The sequence below is a fragment of the Lithobates pipiens genome, unplaced genomic scaffold (genome assembly GCF_037356315.1).
Source record: "Lithobates pipiens isolate NorthernLeopardFrog02 unplaced genomic scaffold, aLitPip1_a1.2 Scaffold_1, whole genome shotgun sequence".
Classification (NCBI taxonomy): domain Eukaryota; kingdom Metazoa; phylum Chordata; class Amphibia; order Anura; family Ranidae; genus Lithobates; species Lithobates pipiens.
Window position 1 is genome coordinate 170,199,575 of NW_027507685.1, and position 20,237 is coordinate 170,219,811.

The 20,237-nt window shown below is 41.4% G+C and overlaps 1 protein-coding gene across 8 annotated transcripts in view; it reads left to right on the forward strand.

The window, feature by feature from the left end:
* The window catches only part of ATP2B3 (ATPase plasma membrane Ca2+ transporting 3), a 435,183-nt gene that overhangs the window by 299,039 nt on the left and 115,907 nt on the right, over nucleotides 1–20,237 (forward strand). For 3 of the 8 annotated variants that reach the window (XM_077478862.1, XM_077478868.1, XM_077478863.1), the window contains exons 7-9: nucleotides 3,904–4,029; nucleotides 7,630–7,701; nucleotides 18,416–18,457. In XM_077478862.1, the coding sequence (XP_077334988.1) occupies nucleotides 3,904–4,029; nucleotides 7,630–7,701; nucleotides 18,416–18,457 (240 nt within the window). The remainder of the gene's footprint in view (nucleotides 1–3,903; nucleotides 4,030–7,629; nucleotides 7,702–18,415; nucleotides 18,458–20,237) is intronic. The other 5 variants (XM_077478865.1, XM_077478869.1, XM_077478867.1 and 2 more) reach the window with 3 other exon arrangements.

The following is a 20,237-nucleotide window of genomic DNA, read 5'->3' on the forward strand; positions in this document are numbered from 1 at the left end:
TTCCTGACACCAGCATGGCAGCATACATGTGGTAGTATGCAGTTAGTATTTGCTACAGTTTTCCATTTCCTGGCGCCAACATGGCAACTTATCACATGTATGCTGCCAAGGATTGGTGCCAGGAAAGGAAAATTATGTAAGTATTTGGTCCTATTTTCCATTTTCTTTTCCATCCCTGTCCCGTTCATTTCTCTTCCCTTCCTATCCTGTAGATAGGACCAACTTGAGGGAAATCCCCTTGGAAGAAGTGTGTCGATTGGAAGGTTCCTCCTTTTTTCTGTTTGGATGACAACTGAAAATTTTGAATTTTCCATTGCCTTCGGTCCTAGTGACAGTGGTCATCAGGAAAAATAGAAAAGGTCAATCTCCCCAGCAGTGTGAGAGTCACCCTACCCCTGCTGGGGAGATTTAGTCCTAAAAAACCAACAGTGGCTCCAAGCCCTTACTATTGTATTAAAAAAAAATTTGTCTTTAGACACATTTTAAAGAAGGTCTAAATCAACAAAAAAAGTAAACATCACCAGCTCCCCTTGCTGAACTTTTTCTCATTCATGTAACTAAGAACTATCAATTATTACCTTTCGAATCCATGATTTAGGGCCGGTTCACACTGCTGCAATGCCAGACATCGCATGTGATTCACATTGCATTGCTTGCAGATCACATGGGGAGCCGTCCCTGCCGGGAGAAAACAGTGATTAGTGTTAGTGGCTATAGCTACTGGAAACAGTCGTAAGTAAAAATCTGACATGCTGGTGGCACACAAGTCGATAGATGGATCCACTTGGGTACAATCAGCCTTGCCTTACATGGTTTGAATCTTGTCTGGTCCCTGCTGAACTGGTTGAGATTCGAACCGTCTATGACCAGCTTAACTTACCCATGGGCTTCATATATTTATGGAATCCAATAGTCAGATCTTTCCATACTTTGAATTATCACTACAGCAAGGGAGGGGGGGGTCTCAGTGATGCAATTATATAGTTTATCTTATCTGAAATGGAAAATCCAAGAAAGAAAGTGGGATGCTGGGAAACATGAGAAAAATTAGATTCTGACAAAGCTGGATCCCTGCTGTACTGCAGTATGCCCAATCACTTCTTAGGACTGCAGAAGAAGGGTGACTTCTTAGCACTGCAGTCCAGAAGACATCCTTCTTCAGGACTGCAGTGCCAGAAAGATACTCCTCTTCTTGACTGCAGTGCCAAGAAGGCACCCCTCTTCTGGACTGCAATGTCAAGAAATCCCAGCTCTTCTGAACTGCAGTGCCAAGAAGTCACACCTCCTCTGGACCACAGTGCCAGGAAGACACACCTCCTCTGGACTGCAGTGCCAGGAAGACACACCTCCTCTGGACTGCAGTGCCAGGAAGACACAGCTCCTCTGGACTGCAATGCCAGGAAGACACGGCTCCTCTGGACTGCAGTGCCAGGAAGACAAGGCTCCTCTGGACTGCAGTGCCAGGAAGAAACGGCTCCTCTGGACTGCAGTGCCAGGAAGACACGGCTCCTCTGGACTGCTGTGCCAGGAAGACACTCCTCCTCTGGACTGCAGTGCCAGGAAGACACTCCTCCTCTGGACTGCTGTGCCAGGAAGACACTCCTCCTCTGGACTGCTGTGCCAGGAAGACACTCCTCCTCTGGACTGTAGTGTCAGGAAGACACCCATCTTCTGGATTGCAGTGCCAGGAAGACATCCCTCTTCTGGATTGCGGTGCCAGGAAGTCACACCTCTTCTGGAATACAGTCTTAGGAAAATGCCTTTCTTCTGGACTGCAGTGCCAGGAAGATACCACTGGAGTGCAGGGGGCACACTTTCTGTGTCACCTACCACTTTATTGGACAATAATAACCAGTATTGTACTAATGATAATTTATAGCTCAGTAAATCAAGTAGAGGCAGAGAGGAGACAGAATAAGCTACAGAGCTAAACCAGGACATCTTGACATTACACGGTAAAAGAGTAAATTACAATACTGGTTAACAGGATAAAAAATAATTTCTCTGGCATGTAAAACAGTTCACACACAGTAAAAGTGTGATCAATGTATTTCCATGAAATGTGGCTTTAATGCCGTGCCCATTAGACTGATTCTGCAATGATAAAATTCTGCATAATGCTGGAGAGATCCCAGGAGACAGATGGGCAGTGTGCCTACAATTACAGCTTGTGCCTAACTTTTATTAAGCCTCTTTTAGTTAAAGTTAAGCACATATGCTCAGTATATTACAACTATTTATGAAATGATGAAACTATGTAAATATGTGAGTGTGTGCATACAGTACACATATATATATATATATATATATATATATATATATACATATACACACACTGTATATACAGGTGCATCTCATAAAATTAGAATAACATCAAAAGGTACATTTATTTCAGTAATTCAATTCAAAAAGTGAACCTCATATATTTTATATAGATGCATTACACACAGAGTGATATATGTCAAGCATTTCTTTCTCATAATGTTGATGAATTTGGCTTACAGCTAGTAAAAAACCCAAATTTCAGTATTTAAACAAATTAGAGTATTACATAAGACCAATATAAAAAAAGGATTTTTAATCCAGAAATGTTGGCTTACTGAAAAGTATGTCCATGTACAGTATAGTATGCACTCAATACTTGGTCAGGGCTCCTTTTGCATTAATTATTGCATCAATGCAGTGTGCATGGAAGCGATCAGCCTGTGGTACTGCTGAGGTGTTAAGGAAGCCCAGGTTGCTTTGATAGCAGCTTTTAGCTCGTCTGCATTGTTGGGTCTGGTGTCTCTCATCTTACTCTTGACAATACCGCACAGATTCTCTATGTGGTTTAGGTCAGGCCAGTTTGCTGGCCAATCAAGCACAGTGATACCATGGTCATTAAATCAGGTATTGGCACTTTTGGCAGTGTGGGCAGGGGCCAAGTGCTGCTGGAAAATTAAATCAGCATCTCCATAAAGCTGGTCAGCAGAGGGAAGCATGAAGTGCTCTATAATCCCCTGGTAGAGGGCTGCGCTGACTGTGGACTTGATCAAACACAGTGGACCAAACACCAGCAGATGTCATGGCTCCCCAAATCATCACTGTGGAAAATGTTGCATTTCATTTGGAAAACAAGGTCCCAGAGTCTGGAGGAAGAGTGGAGATGTACAGGATCCAAGTTGCATGGGGGCAAGTGTGAAGTTTAAACATTCAGCGATAATTAGGGGAGTCTGCTGGAGATCTGCTGGTGTTGGTCCACTGTGTTTTATCAAGTCCAAAGTCAGTGCAGCCCTCCACCTCCTTTTTAATTTATGGATTGATTAATTAATTGTTTTTTTTTTTATGTATTATTGGGTAGCACTGCACTATATTGATTGTAAGGTGGGACTTATTCATATATACAATGTGGCCGATGTAGTGAAAAGTTTGGAGCCCCCGATATAGAACATACCTCTATGCTTTTAATTATGTTGGGAAAGCAGAGGAGAACCTAATAAAAAAGCACTTATCCAGAGAAGCCCTAATGAGCATGGCATAGCTGAATCGGTTTATTTTTTTAAGGTGGAAAATAGAGAGAAGCCCATAGGGAACAGACATGTAGACACTGAAAGGGTTATTAAACAATGTGAAGAGCCAATATCTTAATGACACAGATAATGGGAAAGAGACACCGGACAGCAGGTGGTCTCAGCATGAGCCTCCACAACTGGCTCTCGTTAGTCCCTTTCTTCTTCCTATCGCTCAGCCAGTTCATATTAGGTATAATTGTATTGCCGGCATTTTTGCAATGCTAGGGATAAGTACTGTGCTGTAATAATTCACAATGCCAAGACCTTACTTGAACCATGCAGGACAAGGATAAGGATTTCATGCTGGCCCGTGCTGTCTAGTAGTAATAATGATGACTCATGTTCTTGGCAGGTACACATGTCATGGAGGGTTCTGGCAGGATGGTGGTGACAGCTGTTGGTGTCAACTCACAAACTGGAATCATTTTCACCTTGCTTGGCGCTGGTGGAGAGGAGGAAGAAAAGAAAGACAAGAAAGGTAAATCAGAGTACTCACTATATATATCTATATATATCTATATAGTGTTGAAATATGCCTGTACATAAAAAAAAATTAAATATAAAAAAATTACCTCAATATAACCATATTTTAAAGCAGAATTTTTAAATAGAACCAATAAATTGAAGGGGGTTTCTACTTCAACATAAATGTGATCTCTGCCTATGCAGGCTTGAGACCTGACAGTTCCAGCAGGCCAGCTTTGAAATTTCTAAAACACATGATAATCAAATCTCCATATCATGTCAGCTAGCATTAAGAAGTCAAAGCCCAACTCCATGAATTAGACTAATTCTACCCTTGTAATATACCCTCCCAACACTGTAAGGGTTAATTGTTCATTAGGTCTACAAAGGAGCTGAAAAGGCTACGTTACTTACCTTATTCCCACTCAGGCCCACTTCTGTGCTCTCCACTTCTCCCTCTGGCACTCTGAGCTGTCCTAGAAGACATCTCGTACATTGCAGGGCTTAAAACCCCTGGAGGAAGCATGACCAGGCCTGGAGTGACCTTACTGAAGCAAGAAATAAGGTATTAGTTCTTATTTATGCACCCCTAGACTGAATGGGCAGTTAACCTTTGCAGTGTCAGGGAAGCATTGCAAGAGTAGATTTTGTCTCATTCCTAGAGTTTGGTTTTAAGTTCCCTCAAAACTTGTTTCTTTTGGTGAATAGTGGTAGGTACTTTCACCCATCATCTTGGAATATGTGAATATCCTGGGGCAATCCTTTCCAGGCTTAACCCTCCTTTGTCGACCTATCATCTCAAGTTCAGATGGAGCTGGCATGAGGGAGAATACTCCTCTGGAAAACCTGGTTTTCTGAAATCTTGGTGAATAGACAGTTACATTTTAGCAGTCTTACCTTTAAAAACATATCCAAACAGGTCCTTGTGAGGTGGATTCAAAAGATATTTGTTGACCACTGGTGAAGTTGTCCTTTAATCTCACCTGAGTTCAATATATACTTACTTTTAAGCCTCAATCCATCTACTCACTATGTGGCCCTGACTGTTGCTGTATAGTACTCACAAAGAAAGCTTGTGTCTGGCTTGTCTTCAGACTGCACATGTGCACCATGGCTTCATTCATTTTTCTGGGACAGCCGTACTCATGGAGGTTTCAAGCAGTCCTACATAGTGTGACTTTCTCAAAGAAATGAATGGAAATTCAGGGAAGTCTGAGCTCTCCATTGGTTTTCTTGGAGATGAAGTGTGGCATGTGGATAGGGCTGCATAGCAAATATAATTGGATTGAAGCTGTTGGTAAGTAAGTTACAGGGTAGGCTGCCCTCAGGGGTGGGGGGGGGGAAGATAAATTAAAGGAAAACTTTACCTTTGGTGAAGTTGTCCTTTAAATTATTGAAAAACCTGACCACTAAACTAGTGCAATGCTATGCGAAGCTGCCTTAAACAGGAGGTATTTGCATATCTCACTTCCATCTTAATTTTAGCAAAGGCAATGGAAACTTTTGGCCCCTGGGTCAACTATATGTACATGCACCATTCCAAAATACACTCAATGTTTGTGCTTAAAAGCTCAAAATATCTGTCAGGTATCTAAAATTGAGACCTACACCCCATTTTTTTTTAAAATTATCAATGGAAGTCTTACACGCAGATACCACACGTATTATGAAAGCTCTGCTGTCCTTACATGCTATTAATTTTAGAATTTAATTTTTTCACCCTCCTGCAGACTTATTTCACATTGAATTCTGTATTAAACAGGTACAAGCTATCCCTCGATGACCTTAGAGTCTAAAGCTTTTTGCAATGCCGTTTTTTGCCTTAATTAATGGTCTATATATTGGATTCTAAGGCACTTAAAAAGTTGTTTTATCACACTTTTTCTTTACAGATAGAAAAAAGGTCAAATTTTTTAATGTTTAATTCATTTGTTAAGAATGCTCACAGTCTGCAAGTTATATTCTTTTGTTCATTTACTCATTGGCATTTCAATCCAGTGTATGCTGGTAGAAATGAAAATGTATTCTGCACAGATCCCGTGTGATATAAAGCTTACATTGCAGTAAAAAATGTTGTATGTATGAGTCTAGACAATTGTGTAGAAAGAAAAGAAAGCATGCTGTATTGCTTTAATTCAACCCTCTGGGCACGATGAGCAGGGGGTGCATCTTTTCTTTCTATGTCCCTTCAAGTAGACCCTTCCCATAATCCATGCAAGTTGGCCGTTGGGATGACATTTTACTCCATAGCAGTCCCTGTGATCCTAGTCATAACTATGCAATGTTGTTGAGTTTTGGCATATGTCAAAAGCAGCAGAACCACCAAGGTATTTGAACCCAGTTTACAGGAGAACTCTATGCAAACATTTTGGATAATCATATTGGGGAAGACTAGAGGGTAACTATCATTTATGCCCCAATTTCTCAACTTTTGGGCTCTCAATTTTCCAGTTTTCCTTCAACCTGTTTTGGGCACTTTATCTTCTAGTTTTCCTTCAACTATGTCTCTTTGATATGTTTAGGACAGAAAACCTTGATAGATGTTTTTTAGGAAATCTTCAGGCAGCAGTTTGAAGGAAGCCTAGAGGAAAAAGTTATCGTTGTAGGTCATCACAGGAGCTTTGACAAGATGGTGATTCATACTTCCAGCTCTAGCTACACTCACCAACCTCCAAGTGGAGGCTATTGCTTAAGGCAGTATAAATCCAAGGACTGTGTTCAAATTACAAAAAGCAAGCACATACAGAGTTTCTTCTTCTGTTGGACTCACACCCTTGGGCCCTGTGTCAACAGGTTTTAGGCTTCTGTTGAAGGAAGTGTTGAGATTTTGTTGACATGTGCATTGGGGAATTCCCAGGAGCACTGTGAGTGACTGTAGGGTGCTGGGGGGGGGGGGGTAGGAGGGTGGAGGAGGCAGTGTGGGACTAGGGTTGCCAACTCATCATTTTAAACCCGAATACATATTAATGACACAGGTTCTGTGGCTGATTAAGGTTGTAATTAAACTCACTTGTTGCATTATCTGCATTAAATTAGCCTTCAGAACCTGTGTAATTCATATGTGTTCGGGTTTAAATGGATGAGGTGGCAACTCTACATGGGACGCTCTTGGAGCTTTGGAGCACTATGGAGGACTAGAGGTTTTGCAGTGTGCGAGGTTACTACAGGGAGCTGAAATGTCGTTCAGCCAACTTAGTGGTAGACCACTATGTTGTAGATAGATAGATAGATAGATAGATAGATAGATAGATAGATAGATAGATAGATAGATAGATAAAATGCAGGTGTGGTAGAGTCAAAGTTATCTGTTTTGACTAGAGTTCTTCTGCCAGGACTGGAAAATACTATACACTTAAAGTATTGTTATTGGACTAATTCAGCTTTGTGGTGGTAATGCTGCTTTTATGCTCATTGAAGGCCTGACTGATGTTTAGAACACATTTCATTGTTGTTTTATTTTTTGTTTCTCTTACTTCTTTTTCTTCCTTCCTTCAACCTGCTCGTGGACATTTCCAACCCTGACTGACTCCCTTTCTCTTTCACTTCCTTGCTATCAACCCCACTTATATAAATCTGCACTCTTCTCCCACTTGTTTAAACTGTCTTTTCCTAGCTGCCAAATCTGCCGTCACTGCCCACCATATCACTGCCGCTAATGCTTTCCTAACATCCAGCTACATGAACGGTACGTGTGACTTTAGGGTTCAAGGTGTCAGAACATCTAAAAGGTGTTGGTCCCTCCAAACTGTATATTTTAGGTTAGGTTGTATGCTAGAAGGATGAATTAAACACTACCTTGCATATCTGAGAGACACCAATAATGAGGTCTCAGGACTGAATTTTCAACAGGCAGGCCTCATGTTATCAAAAAGGAACTATGCTTAAAAAACTTTAGTGTTAGGTGGCTACCCCTTGACTTCCCCTTGAATCATCATTTGTTTGTTTTTTTTCCTCTGTAAGGCCGGCCATACATGGTTAGAATTTTCTGCTGAACCAGCCGAGATTCTAACTGTTAATGGGCAGGCTGAATGTACCATCGATTGATCAACTTGGGTACAACCAGCCTGCCAGATTCACTTGCAACTATCGCAAACAGCTTCTATAGCCACCTTTGCTAATCACGGTCTTCTCCCAGCAAAGACAAATGCTGCTTCACCTGTCAGCACTGCCCATGTTGATGGGGGAATCATGCAAATTTCTGCGGTTGCAGGAAAGAAATTTGCACCGTCTATGGCCTACCTAAGTCAGTAGGATGAAAGATATTGGGAACGTAATAAATTAACACATAGATTGACAGACCATGGTGAGCTTCCAACTCAGGCACACTGACACGTGGCCCCTAGTGTAAAAGACATAAGCACACTTATTAACCTGCCTTTTACACCAAGATCAACTATCACCATGGGGTTGATTTACTAAAACCGCAGAGTTCAAAATCTGGTGCAGTTGTGCATGGTAGCCAATGAGCTTTTAACTTCAGCTTGTTCAATTAGGGTTTGACAAAAAAAAATGGAAGCTGATTGGTTTCCACACTGACCTACACCTGATTTTGCACTCTCCAGTTTTTGTGAATCAACCCCATGGTGATAGTTGGTCCTGGTGTAAAAGGCAGGCTTATACGTGGGCTCTAATGTAAAAGGCACACTAAAACATGGAACCTGGTGTTACAAGGCACACTGGTACTTGAGCCCTGGTTTAAAGATACATTGGCCCCTGGGTCCTGGTGAAAAAGGCACATTTACCCATGACCCTCAGTCTAAAAGGCACACTAACCCATGATACCCAGTGTAAAAGGCACACTAACCCATGGTCCCTAGTGTAAAAGGCACACTAACCCTTGACCCCCAGTGTAAAAGGCACACTAACCCATGTTAACCAGTGTAAATGGCACAATTACCCATGGTACCCAGTGTAAATGGCACACTAACCCATGGTCCCCAGTGTAAAAGGCACACTGACCCATGATCCCCAGTGTAAAAGGCACACTGACCCAAGGTCCCCAGTGTAAAAGGCACACTGACCCATGGGCTCTGATTTAAAAGGCACAGTGAGACATAGGCCCTTCTGATACTTGAGTCCTGGATAAAGGGAACATTGATACATGAGTGATGGTTTTAAGGCAAACTGATACTTAGGTCCTGTCATTAAAAGGTTCCAAACGCCTTTGGCCTAGGGCATAGTCACCATCATTTTAAAGAAATGTCCTAACACCTTTTTGTGTTGTGCTTTATTATAAAAGCACAACACAAAAAGATGTTAGGAAATTATATTACTGTGTTTGGGTAGCATGAAATAGTAGATACTCAATTACAAACTTGTAATTAACATTTTTCCACATGCAGAATACACATGCATAGCTAGCTATCGGAAGCAATGATGTGGGTTACCAAAATGGACATTTGAGGCACAGAGTAACAACAAATGTATACACTGAAGAAGACCATTGTTGGTTACAAGAACACATTTCTGGGGACTACATCCTTAGCCAGCCCATGATTAGACCATGTGTTAAAGCTTGTTTATTTTCTAATGAGGATACAGACACAAGAAGGTACCAGAGGCCAAAAAGTGTTTTGTGATGTCAATTAACCTTAGAGTATAGGGAAAACCAGCCGAGGTAGAGCCTCAGCAAAGAGTCAGTAAGGACTTACTTGGGGTGTGTAATGATAGAGGGCGCTGTGAATGATGTGATTTAATGGGTTAGACTAAATCTTGTGCATAGTGCTAATTTAAATGCTATAATATTTTATGATTAATTAATAATCCAGTGCTACAATAACAGTGAGTCAAATATTTCATCAAAACCAAAGTCCATAAATCTTTTGTGATGCAACTTCAATCTTTACACCATCACCAGTGGCAAAACTTCATGAAAATCACCCAGTGGATGTGAGTGCAATTCTTACTCACCGGACCACCGTGATCTCTTTAACTAAAAAGGTGGTCAGATTAGGCTTGTTAATGTGGATCTGTGGTTTTTCTGGTATATCAGAGGAGATGTGGCTGGAATCTTGTTAATACTCCACCGCAATGACAGTTAAAAAAACAGGACCATAGAATAATACAGTTGAAGTAAAAATTGAAAAAAAATGTGCCAAATGGCCGCTTACATTAGTAGGTGCCTTTCCTTGGTACTGGAAGTATACAGTATAAATCACCAGGCTAGTGGAAGGTATGGCCGCCCGCTCGCACTGTGTTGATCGGCTTCCTGATGACGTTGTGAAGACGAAATGTACAGTAAAGCACTGGTCAATTTCCAAACTTAATTCCTTTAATCAAGATATATAGCAGGGTTTTACCTTCAAAAATGTCAAATCTGGTGATCCACACATGTTGCTAGTTAGTTCTTTTAGCCTGCCAGTAGATGACAGCCCCCGGGTAAACTGTCTAATCACACAACAATCTGAAAAAGATGAGGCTCCCTTGGTTGCATTGGTTAAGCCAAGTTCCAATTTCCAGATACCACTGGGCATCAGGGTGTTTTCAAATTAGTGTACAGCAGCTGGACCATTGCCAAGTTGAGAACAAAGGTTTTCCAGGCCAACACCATCAAGTGTGTATTAAAACAGACAATAAAACAGCCACCGGCATTCGATAATAGCTGATCTGATGGTAAAGCCATTGCTTCAATGCAATAACAGGCACCTCCAATTGTTTGCACAAAGCTAAAACTTCTAGAAAATCTCAGAAGTCCAGGGAACTCTATTATGCAAATGCTGTTTTCAGCTAGGATAATAGTACTTTAGCACACCCCACCACTCCACTACTGGCCCATCATTGGGATGAACTTCCTTTATTGACCAGAAGCAAGGTACAGTATAAGATGGACATAGGTCTAAGCAAAGGCTTTATGGTGGAGGTTGGCATTTGCATAATATTGCTTGCTTGTTTTTCAAATGAAAGTGGTGGTTTAGTATCTCTGCCAACAATACAAATTTACTGTGCTGATTGAAGGAGGGAAATTTCTCCTAATTTTCTTACCAGATCAAGGTAATTGTCTATACACCCTCCTCCTTTCTATGCAGGGGTTGCACATTGCGATGCAGCCTAATTACCTCCATGCAGTCTGAGTCTTTTTTCCTTAATTCCTTTAGTTCCTCAAAAGAAAACCTTTATTAAAGCAAATTTTTTGAGCAGGCCAATTTTCTTTAAACAAGGGAGCCTGGGACCTTGACTACAGCACCTCCAAAACATGTTGGTGTCAGAAACCATGAAACAAACCGAGACAGAAGTACAATTAAATCACACTTGTTTATTAAATAAAAATAAAAAGGTAAATAGATAAAGCTGTCAAAGCATATCCAGAGTCCAGTAACTGGATCAAGTAGTCAGCCAGGCCAGAGTTCAATAACCAGATCTAGTAATCAGCCAGGCCAGAAGTCAGGGATCCAAGTAGAGCAACAGCAAGCAGGATAAGGAGCCAGAAGGGATGTCAGAAAGCCAGTCTTTAAACAGAACCACAGGAGATGGTTTCTTGTGATGTGACCAAGGCAAAGGCAGAGATGAAGTGAGCTGGACAGATTTAAGTAGGCAGGTCAGACGAGCATGATCAGGAACAGCTGGTAACTGTGGAGAGAAATGAGAGCTGGCAATTAGCCGACAGCTGAGCGGCCAGCCCAGAGAAGGAAGGGCTAAGCCAGCCCTGACAGTTGGCTAGTCTTTCGATTGTCCCTACTGACCTCTGTTGGAAGTCGTATCTGGACATTTTAGGACTGGTGTGGCGCTTTAGTTTACAATTTTGTTACATTACATTTCAAGCCAAGGAGACCCTGGGGATATTCTGGGATGTAGAAGCCACCTGCCCAAGAACCAAATCACCTACATCTACATCGACATGAATACCTTAAGATAAGATGGCAAAACTAATCAGATAAACTTATGGGTCAGCGCTCTTTTTTCCAATTTCCTATTACATTGTAGTCAAGATGACCTTATAAAACACAGTGTTCTTGGTCAAATGTATCTTCATCTGAATGCTATACAATAGATAAACATAAAAAAAAACATTTGAGGAACAATTCAAACAGAAACAAAGCAGCTTAATTGTATGTCTCAAATATGGGAACATTCAGTATAGTCAGATGGATATTTAATAGATGGTATGATCTAGGTTAGGCTAAACTCTATTAACATGTAGACCAAAGCAAGCTCAAAATTCAGATTTCAGTTTTGGGAAGACACTCCGGACTTAATCACAAACCAGCTCCTTGTTTCAGGTTATCCTGTAGTAAACTCTCTAATTACAGAAAATGCATAAGCAAGAAGTTAGAAGTAGGAACTGCACTAGTTAAAAGTTGGACCATCTTAAAACAAGGCGTAACCCTGACCTGTATCAATTTTTTCATATTATGCCCATTGCGCTGTAGTATATTTTGCTGAGAAATGTGTTTATATACTCACCCACCATGACTTCAGACTTGGTCATGCTCTAACTCGTAAAACCCTGGCAGCGATCAATTAATTATTGGTTGTGGCCAAGTATACTTCCTCCCTTTTGCCAGCGGACATATGACCCTTCAGCAACAGTTCAGTTTAAGCACCCCACTAAACCTGGAGCAGTGGTAGGTAAAATTATGAAGTTTTCAGAAGATTGTACGTTAGGGCAATGGGGAGAATGTTCAAATAAACTTGATGTCAAGATTTGAGTCTATTTTTTCATTTATTTATTTATTATAGATACTTATATAGCACCACCAGTTTATGAAGAACTTTACATATATATTGTACATTCACATCAGTCCCTGCTTTCAAGGAGCTTACAATTTAAGGTCCCTAATGCTGGCCAATTAGCCTACTTGCATGTCTTTGGAGTGTGGGAAGAAACAGGAGAACCCATGAGAAACCTACTCTGGCACAGGGAGAACATGCAATCTCCAGGCAGGTAATGTCGTGGTTGGTATTTGAACCAGTGACCCTAGTACTGCTATGTTAAAGTGCTAGACACTTAGCCACTGTGATATTTTATATTTAGGCCCAGCAGAATCCACATTTTTGGCGGATTAAGTAAAATATACCTGACACACATAGTAGGGGTGAGGGTTCCCTATTTTGAGTTTCTTAAGGCTCAGGGTCTTCAGTAGTTTAATGGGCAAAGTATGTGCTCCATGTTATGTCACTAATAGGGCTTTGTACCAAAGAATGTCTGCCTTGACAAGGTAGGTGACAGGTAAACTTTCCAGCAGGAACTGTCAGTGTCGCTTATATACCAGAAGTATTTTTAGATGACAGAGCTCTGCAAATCGGCAAATAGCTTTTGCTAGTTTATTTCTGCTCAGAAGTTGGCAGATAAAATGTGACGTCTGACCGTTCCAGTGCTGAGTGTAATTCAATTTTTGATTTCAGTCCAATTTTCTGATTTTCCGATTATATGTTTTAAGAGGAGAAAGTGGTAGAAATAATTCCTAGTGACGCCGCGGCGGTCTGGAAAAATTATGAAACATTTGAAGGCCCAAACCTTTCTCTTAATATACACTATATGGATAGGTTGATAGAAACATAGATAGTAGATAGCCGGAAAACAGTACAAACGTGTTCAAACCAAATATTAATCCACCATCAGATTTGTCTATTTTAAAGTTTCATCAAGACCTCATAACTATTTCCATGTCTCAGTTGCCAAAACGTCTCCGTCCTGTTTTCTTTATGGCACCCTTATTTCCTGTTTGCTAATTTAGCTGCTTCATATGCACATTATGGGAACAGTTTTAAGAATGTATCTGTCATATGCAACGGGACTTGTTCTGTAGAAGATGTTTTATGTTTATCCAAGCCACTTTATCAGTTCTAACGAGTGTCAGGATAACCAAACATTTATATCCACACAGGCAGCACATACACCTTGATCCAACTACCATGGAAAGGCAGATGCTATTGTTTAAGGAAAGGATGGGATTTGTGAAAATTGTGGAACTATCTTTTTTGTTTTCCTTCAAGTTTTTATTGTGCACAGAAAGAATATGTGCTTTTTTAAAAAAAAACATTAAACAACCAGGTAATAAAGAACACTGAACCAGTAGAAAAGAGATAGTGCCCACCCAACCCTTTGCCTCCTCTGAGAGAGAAACAAACCATGTCTCTCTATTCCAAGGGGAGATGCTCCCTTTCATACGAACAACCTAAGAACCCCCCCCCCCCCCCCAGGATGTCTACATTCAATGTTGTATTTAATAAGAGACGGGAAACCGAGCCTGTCCATATTGAGAAGAGTATGTTCACTATTTTCCCTTTGCCATGAATTAAGACCCACCCACTGGAACCATACCTTCCTAAACTTCTTTGAAGCCCCTCTAGCTTCATAGGTCATTTTATCCATCATCATGTCTGCATTTACTATTTTTATCCACATCCCCAGAGTCAGTTGCTCTTAATGAATCCAACGTCTGGCAATGAGTTTCCTCACTCCAAAGAGTAAAATCCTAAGGAGCAGTTTAGTCTATGCATTGATCTCCTCTTGATAGAAAACCCTGAGGAGGAAACGGGGAGAGCAAATGTTAGGCAAAGAAAACTTCTCTGAGATAAGTGGAACTATCTTTATACTAGTTTACATAATCCTTATCTTGGTGTCAAGAAGGCTTCATAAATATTAATCCTTCAATGTATAAGACTGAAGGTGTGAATTGTTGTCAAAATGTTTTGGTGGAGATGTTAAAACGGCATTTCACATGGGAGGCAGATGATGTTGAAGGCTCCTGCTCAATGATGGATGTTCTGATTTAATATAGATGACCTCTTTCATGCCTTTTGTGAACCAGTTGTCTACTCTATCCAAAACGTACATACAGTATCTCACAAAAGTGAGTACACCCCTCACATTTTTGTAAATATTTTATTATATCTTTTCATGTGACAACACTGAAGAAATCTATAGTGTAAAATCTATAGTGTAAATTTGCTGTCCCCTCAAAATAACTCACCACACAGCCATTAATGTGTAAACTGCTGCCAACAAAAATGAGTATACACCTAAGTGAAAATGTCCAAATTGGGCCCAAAGTGTCAATATTTTGTGTGGCCACCATTATTTTCCAGCACTGCCTTAACCCTCTTGGGCATGGAGTTCACCAGAGCTTCACAAGTTGCCACTGAAGTCCTCTTTCACTCCTCCATGATGACATCACAAAGCTGGTGGATGTTAGAGACCTTGCACTCTTCCACCTTCCATTTGAGGATGCCCCACAGATGCTCAATAGGGTTTAGGTCTGGAGACATGCTTGGCCAGTCCATCACCTTTACCCTCAGCTTCTTTAGCAAGGCAGTGGTCATCTTGAAAGGGGGGGGGGGGGGGTTTGGGTCATTATCATGTTGTAATACTGCCCTGCGGCCCAGTCTCAGGAAAGGGAGGGGATCATGCTCTGCTTCAGTATGTCTCAGTACATGTTGGCATTCATGGTTCCCTCAATGAACTGAAGCTCCCCAGTGCCAGCAGCACTCATGCAGCCCCAGACCATGACACTTCCACCACCATGCTTGACTGTAGGCAAGACACACTTGTCTTTGTACTCCTCACCTGGTTTCCGCCACACACGCTTGACACCATCTGAACAAAATGAGTTTATCTTGGTCTCATCAGACTACAGGACATGGTTCCAGTACTCCATGTCCTTAGTCTGCTTGTCTTCAGCAAACTGTTTGGGGGCTTTCTTGTGCATCAGACTAATTTGATGCAGTGTGTGACATATGGTCTGAACACTGACAGGCTGACCCCCCACCCTTTCAACCTCTGCAGCAATGCTGGCAGCACTCATACATCTATTTCCCCAAAGACAACCTCTGGCTATGACGCTGAGCACGTGCACTCAACTTCTTTGGTCGAACATAGTGAGGACTGTTCTGAGTGGAACCTGTCCTGTTAAACGCTGTATGATCTTGGCCACCGTGCTGTAGCTCAGTTTCATGGTCTTGGCAATCTTCTTATAGCTCTAGGCCATCTTTATGTGGAGTAACAATTCTTTTTTTCAGATCCTCAGAGAGTTCTTTGCCATGGGGTGCATGTTGAACTTCTAGTGACCAGTATGAGAGAGTGAGAGCGAGAACACCAAATTGAACACACCTGCTCACCTTTCACACCTGAGACCTTGTAACACTAACGAGTTACATGAACCCAGGGAGGGAAAATGGCTAATTCTGACCAGTTTGGACATTTTCACTTGGGGTACATTCACTTTTGTTGCCAGCAGTTTAGACATTAATGGCTGTGTGTTAAGTTATTTTGAGAGGACATAAAAATTACACTGCTCTACAAGCTGTACACTCACTACTTTACATTGTCGCAAAGTGTCATTTCTTCAGTGTTGTCACATGAAAAGATATAATAAAATATTTACAAAAATGTGAGGGGTGTACTCACTTTTGTGAGATACTGTATTACTGTCCTGAAAAAAAATGTCCCTTTACCTTAAGGTGTGTGAAAATGATTGAGCCTTGATTCGTAGAGTTAGCCTTCATATGTTGAGCCATGTGTTTGTTAGAGGTGTCGTTTGCCCACTTGCTGACTACCCAGCGTACATGTACTTTATTTGATCAGGGTGGTTATACCAGGAAGTTGCCTGCAGCAAGTATTGTTTTTTTCAGCCACCAATGGGCTTTTATGTGCAAGCACGCCTAGGGGCTCATTAGCCACTAGATTGCTTTTACAGGTGGCGGAAGGGGGTGCCGTCCTCCCGCTGCCCTCTGGTGCCTTTTGCAGGCTCTCCTATCCCACCAGATAGCCCTGTATTGAAGCCAGTGATTCAGCTGGCTTACCACAGAGGTAATCGGGGACCGGATCTTCCACGATCATCTCTATGGTAATAGGGGACCGGATCTTCCCTGATCATCTCTATGGTATTTGAAATCTGAACTGAAGCCAGTGGTTTGGCTGACTTACCATAGAGGTGATCAGGGGCCGGATCTTCCCCATTCATCTCTATTGTATTAGAAACCAGAAGTGACTAAATACTTGTCACTTCGGGTTTCCAATACCATAGAGGTGATCAGGGGCTGGATCTTTCCCGATCATCTCTATGGTAAGTCAGTGGCTTCAGTTCTGATTTCCCCAGCATGTAAACAAGCTTCTGATCAAATGGATCTCTGTCCCTGTGACAGCAAAAAAGGGAGCAAAAAATACATTGTAGAGACAATGTAAAAGTAAAAACATGTACAGAAAATAAATAATAAAAGAAAAAAAATTTCTTAAAGTGCCACTGTACCACCATGCTTGTGCGCAAAGGCCAACACACGCATCAGTCTAGCATGCATACATAAACGCAGATCGCATGACATGTGAGGTATTGACACAAACATCAGAGTGAGAGCAATAATTCTGTAACAAATGTTTCCGATGTGTTTCCTGAGCATTTCTGGTGCCTTTTTGGACCACCTATACCTGTGAAAAATGTATTTTTATTTGTTTTTATTGAACCGGCCAATGCCGCCCAACATTTGGCCCGTGTGTATCAGGCTGCGAAAATGTGGAATTGAGTCCCTCAAGAGCTGGTTCTGGCCAGCTCTGTAGATTGATCTTAAAAAGGCCTGGATTCTTTCCTAAATGTACATAATATAACTGAATACTAACATTTATAGGTAAAGTTGATACAGGGAATATCCGATTAGCTCCAGCAGGGGAAAAGGTTTCTGATCCCTCGAGAGGCAATCGGATCATGCTTTGCTGGGGGTTTTTTCCCTTCCTCTGGATCAGCTGAGGGTATAGGATTGTATGATTTTTTTATTCCCCTTTTTAATGGTTGAACTGGATGGACTTGTGTCTATTTTTTCAACCAGACGAACTATGTAGCTCACACCTTTAGCCATCGAAGGATTAACGTTTATTTAACTTTCCTGACATTATGGATGGAATTTTATAACTAGAATAGGGTTCCACAATTGTTGCACCTCCCATACTCTCTTCAGACAATAACATTTGCCTTTTCCTTGTAATCGGATCAAGGTGTTGGTGCTAAGTTTGTGGATATCAATATTGGGGTAATTTCCTGACACTCACAACTGAAGAATGGCTTGAACAACCTGCGAAACATCTTCATCATTACAGAAAAGGTCCAGTTGAATGTGACTATTACTAGATATTCCATGACCTGGACAAATCAGAACCTTCACAGACCGTTTTAAAGACACAACGTTCACCTGTTTGAAGAGGCAAAGATACAGTAAATCTGCAGATAGGTGTAAATATCCTTTCAAAATGCTTTCGTTTTTTTGATGGTTCCCCTTCCTGGAATTTGCCGATGTCCCATCCCCCACCCCCTTCCATTAGCCACTCACTGTTCCATGTTTGATGTTGCTTTGGCTGTTATTTAGCATGGCCCAACTATCCCTCCATACCGTACCGTCTTCTGTGGCTACTGTGCGCAGTGTGTCTTGTCTGTTTTCATGTCTTGTGTTTGTCACCCCTCTTTTTGTTGTAGGAAAGCAGCAGGATGGGGCAGTGGAGAATATTCAAAACAAAGGTAATGTGGCTTCCTCTCATAGTCTAATGACACAAGAACATCAGTGAGGTGAACATCTGTGAGGATGACGCACAATACAATAATAGAATAACATAGACAGAAATGTTGCTTCCCAAGGAGGAACGAGGGGTTGTCATCGCCAAAAGGAGGCAAATATATAATGGTGGAAAATGGAGACCACTGGTCTACAGTGTCTGTAAAATGTCAAACTACAATTTTGGTTGTCTTTATCTGGCCTTTGGGGCACCATTCTCAATGATATCATCAATGGGGCACTATTCTCACTGATATCATCAATGGGGCACTATTTTCACCGATATCATCAATGGGGCACTATTCTCACTGATATCATCAATGGGGCACTATTCTCACCGATATCAACAATGGGGCACTATTCTCCCCGATATCATCAATGGGGCACTATTCTCCCCGATATCATCAATGGGGCACTATTTTCACCGATATCAACAATGGGGCACTATTCTCACCGATATCAACAATGGGGCACTATTCTCACCGATATCAACAATGGGGCACTATTCTCACCGATATCATCAATGGGGCACTATTCTCACCGATATCAACAATGGGGCACAATTCTCACCGATATCATCAATGGGGCACTATTCTCACCGATATCATCAATGGGGCACTATTCTCACTGATATCATCAATAGGCCACTATTCTCACTGATATCAACAATGGGGCACTATTCTCACTGATATCATCAATAGGCCACTATTCTCACTGATATCCTCAATGGAGCACTATTCTCACTGATATCAACAATGGGGCACTATTCTCACTGATATCATCATTAGGGCACTATTCTCACTGGTATCAACAATGGGGCATCATTCTCACTGATATCATCAATGGGGTACTATTCTCACTGATATCATCAATAGGGCACTATTCTCACTGATATCATCAATGGAGCACTATTCTCACTGATATCAACAATGGGGCACTATTCTCACTGATATCATCATTAGGGCACTATTCTCACTGGTATCAACAATGGGGCATCATTCTCACTGATATCATCAATGGGGCACTATTCTCACCGATATCAACAATGGGGCACTATTCTCCCCGATATCATCAATGGGGCACTATTTTCACCGATATCAACAATGGGGCACTATTCTCACCGATATCAACAATGGGGCACTATTCTCACCGATATCATCAATGGGGCACTATTCTCACCGATATCATCAATGGGGCACTATTCTCACCTATATCAACAATGGGGCACAATTCTCACCGATATCATCAATGGGGCACTATTCTCACCGATATCATCAATGGGGCACTATTCTCACTGATATCATCAATAGGCCACTATTCTCACTGATATCAACAATGGGGCACTATTCTCACTGATATCATCAATAGGCCACTATTCTCACTGATATCCTCAATGGAGCACTATTCTCACTGATATCAACAATGGGGCACTATTCTCACTGATATCATCATTAGGGCACTATTCTCACTGGTATCAACAATGGGGCATCATTCTCACTGATATCATCAATGGGGTACTATTCTCACTGATATCATCAATAGGGCACTATTCTCACTGATATCATCAATGGAGCACTATTCTCACTGATATCAACAATGGGGCACTATTCTCACTGATATCATCATTAGGGCACTATTCTCACTGGTATCAACAATGGGGCATCATTCTCACTGATATCATCAATGGGGTACTATTCTCACTGATATCATCAATAGGGCACTATTCTCACTGATATCATCAATAGG